Consider the following 22500-nt stretch of genomic DNA (forward strand, 5'->3'; position numbering starts at 1 on the left):
CTTTTTATGAACTGGCTGGCAAGGCCTGATGCTCATTTGAAGGTGGCAGGAATTTGTGATTTGTTCAGAGTGGTCAGCGATAACTCGTCTGCTCTTTGTGAAAGACACTGCAGGATATTTAACTTCCATCAAATGCCCGTGATGGTAGATGGGTCCTCCGGCTTAATGTCCTTCCGATGGATGGCACACATAATGATGGATCACCCTGCATGCAAACCACCAGGATGGCAGTTTATAGCTGGAACAAGATTCAAACCCAGGCTGGGCAGGTGAAAGGTGAGTGTGCGTACCTCAGGCTATCCGACCTGCCCTACTTTTAATATAAAACTGTTTCTCAAATGAGAAGCATGTCAAAGAGTGATCCGTACAGTGCTGAGCTTACACACTTCCCCTTAGTGATTTTTCACACGGTCTGAAACAACAGATGTATGGACTTAAGAGGACCTACAACAGGTGTATGGACTTAAGAGGACCTACAACAGGTGTATGGACTTAAGAGGACCTACAACAGGTGTATGGAGTTAAGAGCACCCACAACAGGTGTATGCAGTTAAGAGGACCTACAACAGGTGTACAGAGTTAAGAGCACCTACAACAGGTGTATGGACTTAAGAGGACCTACAACAGGTGTATGGAGTTAAGGGGACCTACAACAGGTGTATGGAGTTAAGGGGACCTACAACAGGTGTATGGACTTAAGAGGACCTACAACAGGTGTATGGACTTAAGAGGACCTACAACAGGTGTATGGAGTTAAGAGCACACACAACAAGTGTATGCAGTTAAGAGGACCTACAACAGGTGTATGGAGTTAAGAGCACCTACAACAGGTGTACGGAGTTAAGGGGACCTACAACAGGTGTATGGAGTTAAGGGGACCTACAACAGGTGTACGGAGTTAAGGGGACCTACAACAGGTGTATGGAGTTAAGGGGACCTACAACAGGTGTATGGAGTTAAGGGGACCTTCAACAGGTGTATGCAGTTAAGAGGACCTACAACAGCTGTACGGAGTTAAGAGGACCTACAACATATGTATGGAGTTAAGGGGACCTACAACAGGTGTATGGAGTTAAGAGGACCTGTTTTTCCTTCAACTGATATTGCCCTCTTGCCCTCACCATAGTATTGCCACTCTTCAAAACTTCCTTACTGTGCCAACAAAGCCCAGGGGAAATTTTGTTTCACAGCATGTGGTTCTAAAACCTGGTTGCAAGGTGTCACCTGAACCAAATTTCACACGGGCAAAACTGGGACAAGGAGCATTTGTTCCACACATGCTGAACAATTTAACAAAGCACCACAAACAATGTGCACAAGGGAGCCAACCTTCCGATGAACCAGAAAGCTATGCGTGCGCCACTCACGCCACACTGCGTAACAACCACCACATGCCGGCCCAGTGCTCCATCGCAACAGCACTGACAACAAGGCTTATGTGTGCAGCTGACTGTGAATCCACATGATTGTGCCATGACACGCAGAGGCGTAGTGACCCTCGGAGTTGCCTTTAACTTTGAAAAATTGCAAATATAAATATCCATCGTCACTGGCCTATTGTAAGATTTGTAAATGTCCGAGTGAGAGGACTGTAAATCATCCAGGCCTGCTTCGTTAAACTAAAGCCAGGTCAAAAGGCTATGGTATTCAAAGGGAGACATGTGGCTCGAGAGATATAAGGGCGTGAAAAATAGAAAAAGAGAAATTACCATGGAGATTGCCAGGTGCCATGATAATCCCATCATCCCCAACCGGCGAGAGGTGTGCAATAGAGAGAAAGGTATATTTTTCACAACAGGTTGGGTTTAGGTCGGTTATTACTGCAATGTAAAGCACAGAACAAACCGAAAACAGCAACGGGAGCTAATAAAACAATAACGTTCATACATCCTAATTAATTTCATAGCAGTGCTAACGAACATGAATAGGATGCACTTAGGTATTCACATATTCTCAAAGTAATCTCTGCATGTTCTCAAAGGTAATAAAACGCGCTGTAAAAATGCTGCAGCAATGCGTTGTGGTACAGTACTTGCCCCTCAAATTGAGAAGCCTCTCTCTCATTCTAGGAGTATCCTTTGTTCATGTAAAGGAATTCGTTGTTACCCTGCGCACTTGAAATGAAAAGCAGGTTAAGTAAGCAATTGGTTCATGTCTGTCTGTCTTCAAACGTTTTCAATCGAGTGTTCTATTTTGAACAAGAATCGGAAAACGAACCTGTAGTTTATCAGTACTTTGGCTCTGAATTCGTCCTGATTACGCATGCGTAGAGAGGAGTGACGTAATTATTTTACTCTCCCTGCCTGCCTGGTAGTTAAAAAAAAAAAATTGAAAATCATTCCAAACAGGAAACTTTCTGATTTTAAGGATGTTATAAAGGACACAAACAACAGACGCGAATAACTATTGTAACGTGTTCGATAGGGTGGTGCAAAAGACAGGGCGTTAAACTTCTGGATTTTTTTTTCCAACAACCTTTAAAATCTTTATTTTATTTCAATTGAATTATATACTTGAACACTGTAGAATACAAATCGCCTTCTTGGCACTTTCAAAACCCTTCCGTTTAGCAGTACATGGACACAATATTACAGTGTTTTACATTATCGCAACTAATCAAATTTGCTGCTTGCAGACTCTGCCCATGTCCTTGTTTCTCAAGACAGCATGGGGAAAGGTGTTCGATGAATGCTCTACTTTAAATGTGGTTTAATCGGCAGCACTGCCTTTTCATCGGTGGCATTTTTTGTGCCCATCTCAAGTTGCTTTGGTGGTATTAAGGGGTCAACCGCAAAGCATGCGCCGCCAGCACCGAGTTTCTCTATCTTTCATCATTATATCCACAGAACCACAATCTCAGGTTGGCTCGCCAACTCTGACAGCGTGACAAACAGACACAAGCGCAATGCCATGGAAGCAAAAGGCAACATTTCACTTTTAAATGTCTCGAGCAGTTGGGACAACCTGTTTAAAACCCTCTTTAAAACGACAACATACCACAGGGTGATCGAAAAGTCCCTGTGCACCTGCAGTACAGTTTATTCTGCTGACAGTAGATGTTGGAAATGGTCTCCATGAACTTACAGACATGTATCCACTCATCTTATTTTGTTCCGAAAAACACGGGACAGTTCAAGTTGCGAGATAGTGTGGATGACATTGATGATGGATGGTTTTCTCAGTTTCTCGAGAGTGTGGGGATTATTTTTGTATACGTCACGTTTTTAACAAATAATAGTCCAGAAGTGAAAGATCAGGAGATCTTGGTGGCTAAAGATTCTTTGAAATGATTATGTCATCAAACATATCATGCGGCAGATCCATAAACACTCGAGTTGTTCAGTTTGGGGTTCACCAGCTTGGTGCACAGGGACTTTTCTATCACCCTGTATAACGCAGCAATGATTGGCCTGTGAAGCACCAGGATGGATGTTTGCACAGTATCAATGTAATGCACAATGAAATCCAAATAGAGGGGAAGAGTGGGGGGATGTTCTCCAAGATGGGACTGTCATTTTCTCTGAACAATCACTGTGATTGGAAGAAATAATCAAAATTAATTTGACTTTAGAATTTCCTCTCTCCTTCAGTTTAATACCTTTTTCATTTCTTCCAATTGCAGCAATTGCTAAAGAGACACGAAGAGCACTCGGTAGAGCACATACCTCTGCCACGCAATGCCTGATCCATGAGTACATATCGGTCCCAATACATTTTTTAAACATCATGCTACACAGTACTATATCGTTTTTGGCCCTATCTCTCAATGGTGAAGAATCACTTCAACATTTAAATAATTCTCATATCCAGAACCGGATTTGGATCTTCACCAAAATAGAATCAATTTGTCCTTGCGACACACACAACTTGTCCACAAAGTTTTATTCGAATCCGTCCACAACTTTTTGAGATATCGTGTTATATATCATTTTGGCCCTATCTCTCAATGGTGAAGAATCACTTAAAAAAGTCTCGTAATTGGATCTGGATTTTGATCTTCATCAAAATTGAATCAATTCTTCCTTGTCACACACCCAACGTGTCCACAAAATTTCATCCGGATCCGTCCACAACTTTTTGAGATATCGTGTACACAAACAGACAAACAGACAGACAAGCCGGTAGGCGGCGATGGGTCTCCGAGCAGGACTGTTAGTATTGCGACACTTTGACCGCTGACTGAGTGGAGGTAAGTCATTATGCAAATGAGCAAACTTGTACTACTCATGGGGGAGTATTCACGTGGAAAAATTTGTTTGGATCGGTTCAATCGCCCTGGAGCTAGTGTACTTTGAAGTTTCAGCAGGAATGCTCAATGGCCCTCGGACACCCAAGTTGAGAGGGTTGCCATTTGGAAACTATAAGATATAGAGCAAAATGGATGGCATATAGCGGATATGAAATCACCTTAAGATTATGCATATCAAATCTCATCCAGTTCCATCGACTGATAACTACTCGGTATCCATTTGAATGAAAAGTACCGAAAATGCTGTTTGAAATCGGAAATCCCCAAAGTTCGAGGGGGTGCTGTGGGTGAACAAAGATATAAATCGAAAATCCAGCTTAATAGTTTGTGCACAATGTATTCCAGACGATTAGTGTGAATTTTCATGACCATCCGACCATAACCCTAGGAGGAGTAGCATTTGGCGCGAAGGCACCGCCAGCTCTCGCATATTATCCATTTTTGCAGTAATTGACCTTTGACTCCTGACCTAAGCGAAATCGGTCAATATGTCCTGAGGCAAAGTTGTAGTACTCATTGAGGAGCATGAACCTGCAAAGTTTCATTCGTATCGATGCACTCACCTGGTCGCTAGGGGGCCTTCAATTTTCGCCAATTTTCGCACATACCCTAATTGTAGGGGGCGCTGCGGGTAAAGTATTCCATATATCACAAAAACCACAATATATTTGATAGAGCATCACCTGTGTATCATTCGTGCCAAATTTCATAACCCTACGTGGGATAATGGCTTTCGAAATTTATTTCGTGTGAACGGTACCGATTTTGAAGGTTTTTCGGTTGTTGCTAGGGAACCAAAGCATCTCAAGCAACCATCACAATTTCCAAAGCACTAGGTCATAAGATGTACCTACCACCCGAGTTTGGTCAAAATCGGCCCACGTTTACTACCAATTATGCTGATGACAAACAAACAAACAGACAGACAGACAGACAGAATTACTGACAATAGGGGTCACCTATTTCGGTGACCCAACAGAAAGGGGCGAAAACATAACCTCCTTCACCTTTGGTGGCGGAGGTAAAAATGACAATGCACGGTCTTGGGTGCTACGCACTGTCTTGGTCGACCACCCCCTACCGATGCCTTAGCTGTAATCAGAGCTCAAAATGAGCTATCCTTATGTGCCTTTTCAGTTTGATATTTCACTTGAGCAATTCGTATCAGTAGTCCCATCAATGATTTAACATTTTATTATAACTAAATTAGTCTTGTCACAAAGGTTAACAGTCTTGAAACTTTCTGACAAGGACTCACGATATGAAAGCTATCCGTCGAAAAGGTGGTTCGAGATCTAAGTCAAAGCTTTTGCAAGTGCGCGACACATGTGAAGTCGAACGACACAATAAAGGACGACGTATGTGCAGCGCACTCTGCTCAAAGTTTGTGAACAGGCCGGGCGGTACCAACCAGTGTGGCCTCAAAATTTCATTCACATTTTCACTCGCATAGAATTTCATATCAATAATGGTTAGAGTGCTCGCTCAGAGTCTGGGAGGTTGGTGGTTCAAACCCCGGCTGAGTCATGCCAAAGACTTTAAAATGGTACATGCTGCTTCCTTGCTTGATGCTCACAATTAAAAAGTTAGAGCATGGACAAACAATGCTGGAAAACCACCCAGTTTCATCCCTGCAAAGAAAGTGCTTTGGCAGCACCAACACCAACTCTAAAAGTGTATGCATGGTAAATTAAATCAAATCAAATATTTGCATGGAATGCAAATTCTTGAAGTTTTGAAGTTTAAATGAGGATGGCAATTATCTTCCATGATACGGATCCCACCTTTCCTCAAAAGAAATGTCAAAAATCTGGACAATCACAATTCCTTGGTTGCTCTCACCGGTACATCGCAAGTTTTGAGACCACCACCCAACACCGTAAAAACAAATATCTCAGCACTGGTTGTGACGTTGATATGACGTTATATTGTTACGAATTTGGAAGCTTACTGCACACAACAGCCAGGTCCTATAGATCAGTTATATCGGTAAGTACGTGTTTCTAGTTAGGGTCCCGTCACGAGTCTAATGGGAATTTATTGTACGTGTGCTGCGGAGTTATTTTATAGTTAGGATTTTTACATCACCAACAACAACGACAACAACGCCCATCTTTGCTTTCACAACAACAACACTCTGCTCACGGCATTCTTCGCATGTTCGCCGGCGAGTGAGCGCGTGCGTGGGCGGAGTTTAACGTAGGCATGGTGTCCCTCTTTGGCCAATCGGCAAGGAGCGGGTGTCTCACCCGCCCCGTCTCCCACTCAACACTATCGCCATTACGCACGTGGTTTGGAGATGAGGAGGTAGGCGGAGCTACAAACGCCTCTGATCGGGACTCCACCCAGAAGGGTGGGAGTTGCCCCGCCTACCATGGGCCTGTCCAATGGGAGATGGCCAGGGAATCGTGCGATGCGTCCGACCAATCAGGAGGCGAGTGGCCAGGAGAAGCGGCTCCCTCCAAAAGAGTGGTTGGCGGGACCAGTGTGGGGAGATTGCGTCCTGTGTGTCTCGAAGCGCGTCTGCCTGGTTTGCGGCGGACTGCATCTCGCGCTTTGGAGGTGTCTCATCTGGAGCATTACAGCGAGCGGTCGACCATTTCATCAAGGGAGATCACCTCGTCTCGCCTCCTCTGGGTTCGGCTGCCCTGGTCCGTGCTTTTGGTGACTGTAGCTCCGAGAAGGTGTGGACGACCAGCAGCGCGCTCGCGGCAAGGTAGCCAGCCGTTCTGACTCCCAGCCGAACTATCATCCTCGGCCGGAGAGCCGAATAAAGACCCGGCGGGTCCATTTTCTTTTTGGGTGTGCATGTCTGTGTGCGGGCTTGTCTTGTCTAAGTATAATTGTTAAGTGCTTTTTGTTGTACATTATTAACATTTCTTATTCGGATTACTCTGCTCTTTGTGTGTTCCCTTCCCCCTATTGTTAATAAATTCCCCTTTTGTTGAATGTCCCAGCTCGTCCTTGTCCTTTCTATTATTGGTTTGCCGCGCTGCGAACGGGAATTAGGAGGCTTCATTGTTGCCGTAATCATGCAATCGGCCCGGCAGGAATCTGGTACTCTCCGCTCAGGGTACGACTCGGATCCGGCTCGGTAACGGCCCGCATCACGCAGATCCTGCCGAGGGTGAATTTCCCCGGTAGTTTGGACGACGTGGGTATTTAGGTATATTGAAATTGGCAATTGACCCTATCCCACGTGGTCGACCTATTGGCGATATTTGGTCCGATAAGGGACCCGTGACCTTTCAGATTTATCTGAAAGGTACGACCTAAATTCCGGGTGTTCGGTGGAGCCAACTCTAATGCTCCACCTAGCGGTCGTGCTCGCCACCGAGACCCGGCACCACAACAATGTGACTGCACATGGACATTGTGATCTCAGGTCCCAGATTTTAATGGATAGAATCAACAGGTAGAACAATAGACACAATCACAGAATGTTGATCGATGTATGCTAACTGTAACGGGAAGCAAGAAGCTGACGTTTCAGGCAATAACCCTTTGTCAGAGCAAAAGAGATTATTTTGCTCGGATGAAGGGCTACTGCCCGAAATGAATAGCTGGCCTTGCTTTCCCCGACAGTTCTTTTGCAATGACGATTAACACCCAAAACGTCTGTTTCTCCTTGCTTCCTATGACGGTTAACATACCGTTGATCCCTTGTTCTACTTTGTCCACCAACGAAAATCGACACTACCCTTCACCAGGAGGACTAATTCTTCATTCTTCCAGATCATTTTGTTTTGAAAGTTAAAAAAAAAAAACTTTGTTTACAGAGTCAAGGCTCATGGAAGAGCTACAACACAAAATGGATCATGACGCAATATAACAAAAAGAACAGCAGAAAGAGGTGGAAATGCGAACAGCAGGGCTGAGGGACAAAACAGACAGAGACGGACAACAAGGGAATATGTCCAGAAGGAGAAGTTTAGAGTTCCCCCTTATTTGAAAACGCATCCTTTTATAAGTCCAACCCTCGATTTGTTTCTTGAAGAATTAATGTCATTGGCTTAAGAAAACTTCCTGCCACCACTCCAGTAAGGATGTAAAAATCACAGTGGTGTTTTTCAAAAGAGTGCGTCATTGTGCCAGGACCATGGATGTTTTTCGTAAAAACAGTGATCACAGTTGAATTTCTATGGAATTCACAAGGAGCACTATGACATCAGAGCTCACCAGGGCACGTTTACATTCATTACTTTTACATGACATTCACATGAGACTTGCCCTCGGCCAAATAGGGTATGGGGTTTGAATATTCCGCAGCATTGAAAGTTATGGGTTCAAATAGAAATGTTAAACAATTAAATGAGCTCAAATATTTTTGGATTGTTAAAGAATACACAACTGAGTACACCTGAGCTCTTATCCACAAATAAAGCCTTCATTCGCAGCTTGATGGAATACTGTTATCCCCTCTGGGCTTCCACCTTGCTCAGCTTCCACCTTCCACCACTGTCTTCCACCTTGCTCAGCTTGACCCAATGGAAACCAAGACCTTCAAGATCATCGGGATCTCCTGCGATGAAGTTGAGTCTATGGGCCTATCACTTTGCAGGTCGGTGGTCTTTGCCTTTTTCCATCTCCTTTACGGTCTTGCACTCTCTGCCTTCTCCGTGCTTTGTTCCGTATAAGGATTCTGCAGGGTGCACACGGTCCACCAGCAACCTTCTTCCAGTGACACCCTCAAAATCTGGAATCACTGCTCATCTTCACCCATTTGTTCCTCTTTTTCCCCAGCTGTGGAACCAACTTCCCACATCCTCCTTAATCTCATCCTTCCCTCCAGGTCTTCAAGACAGGTGTTCACCACCATGTCAGAGCATCCCCCATCCAAAACCATAATCTTTTCTACCCTCATTAAAACCACCCACCCAAATTTCCAGTATTCTTTCCTGAGAGTTTGCTTCTCTATCCATCTTGTTCAATCCCGCTCTGCATAAAAAGGTGCAAAAACAGATCCCTGCAACTACAGACCAATCAGCCTTCTCCCAATCATCAGCAAGATTATGGAATCCATCATCGCTTCAGACATGAAATCCTTCCTCTTCTCCAATGGCTTGATTTCCAATCATCAATTTGGTTGCAGACCAGGTCACTCTACCCTGGATATGCTGCTTCTGCTCTCCCAACAATGGATGGAGGTCCTCAATGCCGGACATGAAATCCAAGCCGTATCCCTAGACATATCGCGTACTTTTGACATGGTCTGGCACCCTGCCATGCTCAACAAACTCTCTTCCTACGGTATCCAAGGCCATCTCCACTCATGGCTCGCAGACTTCCTCTCCTGTTGCAGTCAACATGTGCCCCAAATGGAGTTCTTTCATCCCCTCTTCCTGTCCAGGCCGGAATTCCTCAAGACAGTATTCTGGGCCCTGTTCTTTTTCAAGTTTTCATCAATGATCTCTCCGACTCTCTGGAAAATCCTCTTTCTCTCTTTGCTGATGACCACCCTCGGCCGTACCATCTGTCATCCCTTAGACCAGCAAGCAGCAGCTTCTTCGCTCTCTGAAAATCTGGATAAAATCACAAACGCGCAACATGTCCTTCAACCCTGACAAATCTCACACTCTCACTATGTCTCTCCAAAAGCCCCATTTGGACCCCCCACATGTACTTTCTCAACAATCCTCTGGAAGAAGTCCTTTCATTCAAGCTTCTGGGTCTCACTATCTGCCATTATCTTTCCTGGGAAAGCCACATTTCAAACCTCGCCTCCAAAGCCAGTCGCCGACTGGGAATCCTCCGTCGTGCAAAGCCCTTCCTCGGCCCACCTGAGCTCCTGACCACATACAAAGCTTTCGTCCGCAGTCTGATGCTGATGGAGTACTGCTGTACCCTCTGGGCTTGTGCTCCTGCCTCCCACTTTTCTCAGTTTCACGCTGTGGAAACCAAGGCATTTTGGATCATTAGCATCTCCCGCGATGAGGCTGAGCCTTTGGGCCTCTCACTCTCTCACTGCAGGTAAGTCAGTGGTCTTTATATCTTCTACTGTCTCCTCTCTGTTCTCAACGCCCCCACCCCTCCCTTCACGCTTTGCTCTGTCTGCTGAGAGTCAGAGAGATCATTGATGAAAACCCCCCCATATTTCCGCAGGGCTCTCAAGGTCCGCCAGCAACCCACTTCTGGTAAAACTACCAAAATCACGAATCGCTGCTCACCTTCACTCATTCATTCCTCTTTTTCCCCACCTTTGGAATAAACTCCCTCACTCTATTCAATCCCATTCTTCCCTCCAGGCCTTCAAAACAGCTGTTTACCACCACCTCTTATCACCCCCCATCCAAATCCTCGATCTTTTCTTCCCCCGTTAATCCACCCGAACCCAACCTCCTTCAAATTCCCTGCTTTCTTTCCTCAAAATCCCTGTAATGTCCATCTTGTTTACCCCATGTTCCCCACCCCATCTCTCTCCCTTCCACAGATCTCCTAATGTCTCTGTTCCCCACTGTTTTGTCCTTCCCACTCCCGCCCCTCTTGTCTCATGCCCCCCCCCCTTTGCTGTGCATTGTGTGTTAGTTCTCATAAGAGCCTCGACAATGCATACAATAAATAAATAAATAAAATCCCCGCATTCTCCTCTCCATCTCATCCTTACCCACATACCTTATACTCCCTCGGCTCTGCTCTTTTCATTTCCCCCTTGTTATTTTGCGTCCTGATCCATTCTGTGTTTTTGCTCTTCCCTGAGCCTTGACTAGGTTTACTACCCCCCTCACCCCCACCCCCCATCCCAATGTCTTGCATAACAGACATGTGTGATAATTTTATTTTTAGTCCAGAGCCTGCAAGGCGGACAATGTCAGGCGGCGTAACAAATCAACGGATACAGTACATGGTATTTAAATGTAGCATAATGTTATCAAGAGATGGGCACGAAGAAACGAAACAAGCAATTCCTTTAATCAAATACTCCAATTATTTGCAGGGAGTTAATGAATTCACAAGTTGGCGATTGAAAGAGAGTTTCAAATGGTCCGATCCGTAATTTATCCTCCGAGTCTGTGAAGAATACTGGAGCCGGGTAGTTTTACAATTCAGGAAGGATCCAAGAAAGGAAGGATCCAAGGATGTGGATACAAGGATGTCAGTCACAAAGATCAGTCTTGGTATGAAAGGATCCAATGAGATTTTGCTCATATCTCAGGATATTGGAGTCTTGTTGTTGTCTCAATTAATGTGTAGCCATTGCCTCCAACACCCCGTTCATTCAATGGAAACTCTTCACATCATTATGAAAGCCCAAACACGCATCCAACCTGGGTACTAGGCTGCGGCACGTGAAAAAGTGATCATACAAAGAAAACCGTGGCCTTTCTCGACGGGATTGTGAAGGAAAGAAAGACGCCATCCCACTCTTAATGAGCCAATCAAGGGTTTTTAATGCCCGTCTGTGCAGGCTCTGCTCACATCTTTAATTTCTGTGAAGGAGTCAGATTCGCCTAGAAAACCTCTGTCTTCTGGGAAATGCCGACATTGATTTTGTGCCTTCTCCAATTCAAATTCACACACAATTAGCACTAATTACAAATTAAATACCTGCCAACCTGGATCAGGTGACTGCATTTCCCTGGCTGAGATTGGCTGGAGGCAAACAAAGGTGGGAGAACTTCCATGGCAATGTCGGCTTGCCTGCTCGGGAGTTTTCGTGGATGGAAGTCTCGCATGAACATGAGAAGATTCCAAATGGTGCGAAGCACAAGACAAGGATGAACATGGAGACCGCGCGTGAATCCATCTCAGATCTTACTGCTGGAAGTATGCTTGTACGAGCTTTTGCACTCCACACCATCTCCAAAGTTTTGTGCAAGGATTGCAGAATCTGTGAAGTTTATGAGGCGGTCTGCTACACTCGTGGATTCTGCAGGATTTCGTTTTTGTAACTTTTTATTATATCAAAGCAAACTGCTTCCCACAAACCTTTCCTGTTAGACTGCAATGTAGCTCGGACAGATAGAATGCGCATTGTGAAAAACCACGTCGCCGCTGTCCGTTTTTGGAGCGGAAGAAATAAAATGGCAAGTTTGGTGGGTTTGCTCACGTACAGCATATCATTTAAACGGCAAGATGTTGGAAGCTTGAGATTAGCATTCGGTGTCCAATTCACAAAAAAAAAAAAAAACTCTCGTGGGGTCGAAAACAACATCCAAAGCGATCGAAATCACATAGCTCAAAATTATTGTACTCTTCACTTGATCTCACTAAGCTGTTTCAGACCACTGTGGGATGAAGGCCTCCCTCAACATGGTCCACAATAATATCTATTCCCTGCAATTCGGTGCCATTGCACGTGTCGCGTTGAGGGGTTTTGGCATACTTCACTCACACACTTGCCGATACGGGTCGGTGAAGGAGCTCTCTTAGTCGGGTTTCTACTCTTTGACCTTCCCAGCACGGTGACCCTGCTGGTATTTGCAACAAGCGACAATACCGCTGGCGCCTTTCTTGGACTATGCACATCACAACATCTTGTACAGTAAGGTGGATTGAAATTGCTGGAGCATACCCGATTAAAAAAAGGGGTCTCGTGAACTTGGGCATTAAACCTTGATGAGAGTTGAAGGAGGAATATATCGGGCTCATGATTATGTTGCTGTTGTAAGAATATTTTGAGTGTGTGGCCAACGCAAGACCTTACACAGCAGGCCGCAAGGACCCGCAGCGGGGAAAGCCATAAAACTAGGCCAACTGCAAAGCTCTATCTGCCCTAATTATTGTTCTCATTCATCAATCTGACAGCCCTCGGGCTGTTCTGACCTTTCCACAATTACACACATGTGCGGAAAGTCTGACATTTTTTTCCCCCCCGGTCGTAGGCCTACTCGCTGCTATGATGCGATTCCCAGATACGTGGGATTAATCAGGGATAAATAAGATAGATCACCCTTCCAGTAGCACCTACATAAACAATGGTCACAATTATACTTTATTCCCTGAAATAACTATCCCAAACAACAAGCAACACAACAATTATGAGAATATAACAAGCAACACAAATGTTATGAGAATACCAGTCGTATAACAACGGTGATGGCTTTAGCTGTTTCCGGGCGACATTGAATTTGCACTGTAACCTATTTAGGCTTTAAAACTTTTTGTTTTGAAGAAGTTTGAGGGTGCTGCATGTTGTTAATGCAGCTAACTGCCCTCTGGGTTGATTTGAAGTACGTGTGGAGGGTGCAGGCGATGGGGCCCCAGCTTGCATCGATCGCTCGCACGGCAATTTGCGGGACCGACCGAGACACAATGCACCGTGTTTTGGCTGGGCACGGAGCATCAGACCGTTAGTCAGAGGGCAGACAGGCCCTTGCTAAATCGTATTAGACTTGATTGCCGTATGTTATTTTACGACCTCACATTCCGACTTTCCTCACATTCCCGAGGTGAGACCAGCCAGAGTGAAAAAAAAACCCAGCCTGATCCTCAATTTGTATTTCTGACCAAATGTTTTGACCTTTTATTTGTGCCTGGAGAAAGCCCCAACCCCATTCCTCGTTAATTAATTATCCGAGTGTAACTCATCCCAAGGATAGATGAGGAAAGAAAAAGGGCATCTTGCCCATTCTGTTTGACATTAGAGGCCGAGCTATTTCAAGACAGCTCAGTCGTGTACGGATGTTTGGGGGTAAGGGGAAAGAGGGTATTCTGGGTCACAATCCTGATGGAATGGGATCCGACAACAAACTGTCTAATGTTCCTCCACAGCCATCACTTTGCATCATGGAGTATGCAGTCAGAGGTGACATCAAGCCAGCCAGCTTCGTATTAACTTGTGGTTGCTAAAGATCTCACGATGCCTTTCAAAAAGAGTCGGCCATTGTGTGCCGGCACAATACTCAAGTCCCCAATTTCTAACCTGCCTATTGCCGAGAAGATAACGACACAATGCTGGGTGCTTTGCTGCCAGTGTACCCCCAGCCTCACAATGCAGCAGCAACTTTTAGTTGCGTTGTTTTTCTCAGATCCTGGTAGATTTGAGACATTTCAAAACTTGTGAATAAACGAGTAAGCATCTCAAAATGTTTACAAACCAAACTTGGTGAAAACAACAGGTTAAAAAAAAAAAAGATTTAAAATTTATTTATTAATTAATCTTCTCCATATTCTCATAATAAAGGTTTGTTGAAAATTTGATGACAAAAGCTTGAATGGTAAAAAAAAAGTTATGCCCTGCAAAGACACACACACGCACGCACGCACGATTTGCAAGACCACGTCTCCCAATGTGTGGCGGACGGGCTAATAACCCAACATAAAACAAGACTCCACACACACACACACACATCTTAGAGTTTATAAATTGACAGGAGATGTTAAGATGGCAGCTCCAACAGATCCTGGCTCTAAAGGATCTAGATGGAACCGGTTTAAAAACAGTCATTCTTTTCAAAAAGTGAATCTATAATGGGAGCCTCATTTTGTTTGGACAGACTCATGTTGCACGCTCCGCTGTTCCGCTGCCCGGGGTGGACCAAAAAATGATTCAATCTGACAAAAAGCTGGTATGGGCTTTGAATCACAGCAGGAAATGAAATTTTGCTCATGGTAAAGGGGCCTCAATATGCCTTAGCACATCAATCCATCAGCACACTGGGTCAAGACATGCCGACGTTATAGACTGGCAATTTGATCGGCCTGCACTATAGACACGCAATGTGTGAAAGGGCCTCCAAAGGTCCGCTTGGACTCTAGCTCTGTGCTCGTTTTGCCCCCATGAAGACATGGCAGCACAGAAACAGTGGATTTCCAACACGACGGCTCAATTGCGGCGGAGCAAAAGACGGGAGCAGAACAATAAAATTCCTTTATTTGTTTCTTGTCCCTTTTATGCGATGCTAAACCGGCCACAATAATTTCTCCTCACTTTGCAACCCACACATCCGGGCATTGCTAACCGGTTCTCCATTTTTGGTTCACGAAAAAATATTTTCACGAAAAAAAAAAGTGACCACTATATTCGTTGTTGTGTGTCTGTCTGTCTGTCTGTCTGTCTGTCCCGAGCATAGCTCCGTGGGTTTTGATCCGATCCTGATAAAATTTTGGTGGGAGGTTTATATCATGATCTAGTTGTGTTTTCCTGAGAATGGGCATGGGGCGCCCATTATGGGCGGAGCCACGCCCAAAAAACGTGTATTTAGGGGGTAGCCGATTTCAATTTGCATCTTCTCCGAGGGGGTTTATCGAATCTGACAGGGGTTTCGGTATTTGGTTAGCCCAATGGCACCCGCATAGACCCACGGAGCTCGATTTTTCATTTTCGTCCGAAGGTCAAGGGCACAAGGCCACAAACTTAGAAAATTACGAATTGTGTTTTTCGGGGGTAGCCGATTTCAATTTGCATCTTCTCCGAGGGGGTTTGTCGAATCTGACAGGGGTTTCAGTATTTGGTTCGCCCAATGGCACCTGCATAGCCCCACAGAGCTCTATTTGTCATTTTCGTCCCAAGGTCAAGGTCACAAGGTCATGAACTTAGAAAAATTCGAATTTTGACATAAAAATCATACGACCGCCCAAACTTTGAGAGCTAGGATGACAATATATTTTATGCATAACCTTGATGTCATTTCCCACCGAAAGTCTTGAAACCATTTTGCTCTATCTCGAACACCTTGCCCATGGCGCCCCGTTCAAGTTTGTTTTACGCTGATTTCATCAAAGTATGGATAATCCGAGGAGTGTGAAATGCCATATAGCCTATATGACGTTATACTGTTCCTGGAATGTTCCAGAGGAAGTTTTGCACCAAAGGTCATAATCCTTGACCTTTGACCTTTAAAGTTCACAAAGGTCAAATTTTCAAAGTTGTGGGACTCGAACCGGGTTTTCGACCTTCTTCGACGAACTAACTCCAATAAACTATAGCACGTATCCTGTTTCCTTATTTTAAAGTCCACAACATTGTTTTGTGACCTTTAAAGGTTATGCAAAGGTCAAATTTTGAAAGTTGTTGAACGAAACCGGGTTTTCGACATTTTGCAGCTAATAACCCGTCACTCGTACCACATCATGTTGATCATTTTTATAACTTGGTCAAACATTATCACATTGTCTCATCCTTGACTTCTGAAACAATCTACATCGTCAAATACCGCTCGTGAACCATCGTCGTCTTCAGACTTGTCAAAATTGCAGTCACCGTTGTCATTGAGGATTTTTATGCGAAAAAGGATTGAGCCAAGATACCAAGGTTTGATTTTGTGAACCGATGCAAGTGAGACTACGCAATGAAAAAAATATGAGTGTCGAAGAACGGGGATAAACAGCTGAATTTAGGACTGCTTTCTCATGTAACATGATTTTCAGTGTACAGTAAATGTTAAAACAGAACACCCTGATACCGATTAAACACCCCATTTGGATTATCACGCCTGCGTTACCAAACATACTTTGAGCTGTTCATACATCTGATACGCAAGCAAGTCTTGTGCAACAGGTGAGGAAGTACTGCTGAAACCGTTTCCTGGACAAGAAAGACAGTAGGTCGCTTGCCATTGCCTCCCTCGGGAAACCCGAGAGCATAAAAGTGGAGTATGGCAATTTAATAGAGGCACACAACAGACTATAGACTTAATGAATGACACCATCGAGTCTTTAATGTCCACACGGTAGTGGATGGGATGGCCAGGAAAATGCTCACTCTGAAAGGATGTGATGCTACACCATGCCTGAGAAGCACTGCAATATGGGAATAAATTGAGGTTTAATTTTATCGAGAATTGAACCCATGTTAGCACGTTACATTGGAGGTATCCATCCATCTATTGAGACCATACTCTGTGCAGAGCGTTGATGCTGCCGAAGCAGTGTCCTTGGCTATTGGGCACAATCCTGGACGGGTCGCCACTGTGACACAGGATACCAGCATGCTGGCACTCCTTTTGCCGACCTCGGAAGGATGACAGGTTGAGTTAACCCCACCTGGTATTAATTCAACAGCTGAGCGGGATTTGAACTCAGGACCTGAGGACCCAAAGCCCGCCACCCTAACCATTGGGCCAACACCAGGCGATCAGGTATGCTTACAGTTAGTTATTCAATAATTAGACAGACAAAACACCTTCTTTCATAACCTTTTGGAAAGTTCTGCACCCACCTTAGATGCCGAACAGCATTCATACCTCGAGCTTATGGTATCTCATCAAGGTTCCTATCAGATCTCGTTAGAAGTCATAGAAGTATTGTTTTTCTTCAAAGAAGCACAAGAAGCATCCAGTGGTAAATCAAAAATGCTTGCTGCCACTAATTACATTTTCTAATGGACTTGACCTGGCTGGATTTAAATTGACCAACTTTGATTTACCACTTGGGGGAAGAAGCGTTATAAATGTAAATACGGAACAGTGCAGCAGCTTCGCTAATGGAAATTTGTCTGAATTTCATTCAATCGTATTTTGAATCACGTGCGATGTTCGCATACAAACTACAGCGTGGCTGCTTTCGCTTTCAATCCTTGTTGTTAGCATTCCTATAATAATAAGATTTTAACAACCTCAAAGGATAAGCCCCAAAGTGTAATTAGAGCAATCTCATTTTGGCTCTGACATTCAAGAAGAAGGGAATAAACTAAATAGCTAAAGGCAAAGGAAACAATTTGCCCGACCACCAAAGAAACCGCCGCACGAGCTGGTTCAGCTCGGGGAAAAGTACTGGTGGGGTGAAGGCTTGACAGGTTCCACATTCATTTTCAGGAGAATGTTTGTCTTTTAAACGGATTCCCTTTTTGTCAGGACAAATGGTTCCGCTCTTTGATTGGTGGGACAGTGAGAACATACTGTTGTGTCAAAACTTGCTTTGCTGAAAAAGCTGCAGAATGGAGAAACTACCAAAATTTACAAACATCATGCATCACGCGTCATGAGGATATGTAGGGCCTCTCGGGAACATAGGAGTCAATTATCTTGTAATTGGAGTTTAGAACCAAGTTACATACCTGAATAAAGAATAGGGGAAATAAGTGGGGGAGAATGTGTCAGTTGACTTACTTGTTCACCGGAGAGATAGTATGCCGCGAGTAGGCCTCCAACGAAGCGGATGTTTACTTCAAACACAGATACCTCTACATTCTGTCGAGAAGGAGAGAGACAAAGAGAGATACCTGGAGAATTAATTCAGCTTCAACTTTATCTACCATAATTATCCTTTCAACAATACATTGCAGCAAACAATTGTTGCTAACGGGCAATTGTTTAGCATCACCATTGAGGACCTGCCATATGTCAGGACTTTCCTGTCAACCTGATAGGTTTGATGAACACAAGTGGAGGAGCAAATGTACATTAAATAACATGTATAACATTTGATAAGTAAAATAATCTGAAGAATCCCTTCAACTTCATGCCGACGAGAGAGAGAGAGAGAGAGAGAGAGAGAGAGAGAGAGAGAGAGAGAGAGAGAGAGAGAGAGAGAGAGAGAGAGAGAGAGAGAGAGAGAGAGAGAGAGAGAGAGAGAGAGAGAGAGAGAGAGAGAGAGAGAGAGAGAGAGAGAGAGAGAGAGAGAGAGAGAGAGAGAGAGAGAGAGAGAGAGAGAGAGAGAGAGAGAGAGAGAGAGAGAGAGAGAGAGAGAGAGAGAGAGAGAGAGAGAGAGAGAGAGAGAGAGAGAGAGAGAGAGAGAGAGAGAGAGAGAGAGAGAGAGAGAGAGAGAGAGAGAGAGAGAGAGAGAGAGAGAGAGAGAGAGAGAGAGAGAGAGAGAGAGAGAGAGAGAGAGAGAGAGAGAGAGAGAGAGAGAGAGAGAGAGAGAGAGAGAGAGAGAGAGAGAGAGAGAGAGAGAGAGAGAGAGAGAGAGAGAGAGAGAGAGAGAGAGAGAGAGAGAGAGAGAGAGAGAGAGAGAGAGAGAGAGAGAGAGAGAGAGAGAGAGAGAGAGAGAGAGAGAGAGAGAGAGAGAGAGAGAGAGAGAGAGAGAGAGAGAGAGAGAGAGAGAGAGAGAGAGAGAGAGAGAGAGAGAGAGAGAGAGAGAGAGAGAGAGAGAGAGAGAGAGAGAGAGAGAGAGAGAGAGAGAGAGAGAGAGAGAGAGAGAGAGAGAGAGAGAGAGAGAGAGAGAGAGAGAGAGAGAGAGAGAGAGAGAGAGAGAGAGAGAGAGAGAGAGAGAGAGAGAGAGAGAGAGAGAGAGAGAGAGAGAGAGAGAGAGAGAGAGAGAGAGAGAGAGAGAGAGAGAGAGAGAGAGAGAGAGAGAGAGAGAGAGAGAGAGAGAGAGAGAGAGAGAGAGAGAGAGAGAGAGAGAGAGATTTTAAATTTGTAGTTTAAACTAGTAATTACAAACAATGTTTGAGTAGAGATGACTCATAGTTCTGGGCAATGTAGGCATATAAGTGCTCCGTGGTAGTGCAACTCTGTGCTTCCGCTCCAATCGTTACTCCATTGGAGTAACACAAGCCTTCCGCGAAACACTGATCCTTATGCCAGGCAAACCCTTATTTTATTGGGCGATCTAAAATCAATGACAGCTTATATTTTGTATTCTGTGAAATTATCTCCAACCACTGGGCTGGATAAGCCATTTAGAGAATCGCTCTCTTTTCTGCTGATAACAACACTCGTGCTCTCGATGCGTGCACCATAATCGATGAAGGCTCGAGGCCTGTCCTTCTGTCCTGCAAGGAGCGAAGGTGGCATATGGCGACGGCCTAAGGCACCAATGTATAAGCATGTTTTGGGACCCAAACGACCTTTCACAAGTGCATGTTTCAGTCACGAAACGAAACAAAAGCAGCTCTTTATATCGAGTTAATATCTTGGGGCAGAGAAAACTAGTAATCAGATTCTGACTGTTCGTTTTCTCTATGTTGCCAGCTGCTCTCACTCAGAAACTAAAACGTGGTTAAATTATTAATCCAGCAATTTCTTTTTCCAGCAGATAAAACACTGCAGATAAAAGGTCTCCTTTGGTTTTTAAAGGAAAGCCTGTTGGATTGGAGTGTCAGGGTTACATGCGAGAAGCAGAAAATCATTTGGCTGCATACTTTCAAAAAGGATCGTCCATTTTGATGTGAAGTGCAGTATTGTAACATAGCATGGTATTTCATGACTGTAAAGATGGCCAGCAATCTGCCAGTAACTTCAAGTGCCAATTATTATTTCCATACCTTTGGATGTCATATTTACGTGTCATGTATAAATGCTACATTGTCACCTGCATGCCATGCCACGATTCATGGGTTGGATTGGAGGTTCGAGTTTGCCCAGGATGCCGTGAGTGGTGCCTCGCACAACCAACAAAAATCACAACTTTGAAGTCCCCTGAATGATCTTCCATGTTTTAAGACCTCTAAACGATCTTCATGTCCGACGATGTGACAACCCAGATGGCACAGCTACATTGGAGCAACGTGAGCCCAACAGTAGCAACGTCCATTGGGACAACGTCGATTTGATCCCCGGTCGTATGTTAATCCGTCGTCGCAATGTTGGTCCATCATTGGCAGACTAATACCTGCCATTGGCCGAATATTGTCAGTATCCACAATGCCAACTGTCTCTTTCCATCTAAAAGCCAATGTTGAACCAACAGTGCTTTCTGCACACGACCACAACCAACCAACGCATGGAATTGTCCCACCGTCTTCCTTGGGATCCCGAAATGGTTCACAGTCAGTTCGATCTGCTGCTGTTAAACCAATGATGATTTTGCCATCACTTTCTTGCACTTCTTATTGGACGGAAGCTTGCTTAGAAAATCACGTGACAGGCCAAAAGTAATTATTCTTTTGGAATGAAAATGAATATTGATGCTGCTATTTAATTATTTATTTCACAACACTTGGTATGTGTTATCCAAACGATGATGCCAAAAAAACTCCCTTAACGTTTTTTTTAGGATATTGTAAAAATTGACATTAGTTTGCCACGTTAACAACCGGAGTACAACTGACAATACCGCACGTCTTTCATTGCTTGTACATTTGCAACTACAACTTCCCCCATACATCATCGGTGGAACATTATGATAAATAGCTCGTACAATTTACTGACAGGACAACTGCCTGGCATAACAAATGTGCAGATGCGGTCCAGATAAATGTACAAATAGCCTGATGAATTAACGACTAAATTTAATCACGCTGGCAAGACGTCCAGTCAACACCATCACAAATGCCGTCTGGCTGGACCAGAATGTGGCGCTTAATTCTAGAGGCGCACAGCTGGCGTGCCTGCTAATGCTGGCGGCAGACAGGGATGGCTGGGGCACACCACAATGCATACGATTGGCTCACACTCCCTGATGAAGGCAAAGTTGTGGCCGAAATGCCAGACTGAGGATGTTGTTTTTGACAATATTTGTTACCTCTGCCACCGAAGGTGGACGGAGTTTATGTATTCACCCCTGTTTGTCTGTCTGTGAGCAGGATATCTCAAAAAGTTGTGGGTGGATTCGGACAAAATTTGGTTGAGGTTGGGTGTGGCACACGGACAAATTGGTTCGACCTTGGTGAAAATCCGAATCTGGATACGAGATGTTTATTAAAAGTGATTCTTCACCATTGAGAGATGTGTAGCATGATGTTTCAAAATAATAGTTATGGACAAGTTATGACAAAACTAGGTGTATGACTTGGTTAGGTGACAAGAACAAGACTATTACATTTTGTTTCACTTCCGAATCCAGATCCGTCCTTTATTTCAGTGGGATACAAAACGAACACTGTTCAGCCTGATGGAGGATTGTGCTCGACCGAGCAGCCATTCTAGTTTGATTGTGTAATGCATTTAATATATATTTTTAACCTACATCGAATATATTTTTGGAATTTTTATGGAAAAATGTAATTATAGCACATGGAGAAAATTATAAACATGTTGTGCACGTTTTCCCTTTTGTTTTTATTTCTTCCTCGACCTTTGCTTTTTTCTATTATCTATCCCACCTCCCTTTAACTCCCAGTTGGCAATATTCTGCATGTCACCTTCACAATAAATGTGACATTTAAAATGAAACATACCATTCCAATATTTGGCTCCAATATTATAATATTGTATACAAATATTGGAATGTTATGCTTCATTAAAAAAAATCACTTTCATGTAATTTCTGCTTTTCTATAACTCCTCTATAAATTCCTCTGCTGGGCAAAACCAATTGAGCAGTTTATATTTATTTATATTACAATATTCCCTGCTGCTTCTCATTCCTGGAAAGCTTTTTGCAAAATAAATCTTTCTCAATCATCAAAGACAGCATCATGACGGAGTTTGCATTACTCCAAGGTGGCTTTTCATGGCTTTTTGAGAGGACATTAAACACCTTTTTTGAGC

General features: G+C 44.1%; 1 protein-coding gene across 1 annotated transcript in view; it reads right to left on the reverse strand.

Moving 5' to 3' along the window:
- LOC147010667 (mannosyl-oligosaccharide 1,2-alpha-mannosidase IA-like) overlaps positions 1 to 22500 on the reverse strand; it is a 506989-nt gene that overhangs the window by 49727 nt on the left and 434762 nt on the right. The window contains exon 4 of the mRNA XM_085860010.1: positions 18238 to 18318. Within this exon, the coding sequence (XP_085716136.1) occupies positions 18238 to 18318 (81 nt within the window). The remainder of the gene's footprint in view (positions 1 to 18237; positions 18319 to 22500) is intronic.

This window comes from Eptatretus burgeri, chromosome 16, assembly GCF_056783735.1.
Source record: "Eptatretus burgeri isolate ZD-2024b chromosome 16, Ebu_testis_v1, whole genome shotgun sequence".
NCBI lineage: Eukaryota > Metazoa > Chordata > Myxini > Myxiniformes > Myxinidae > Eptatretus > Eptatretus burgeri.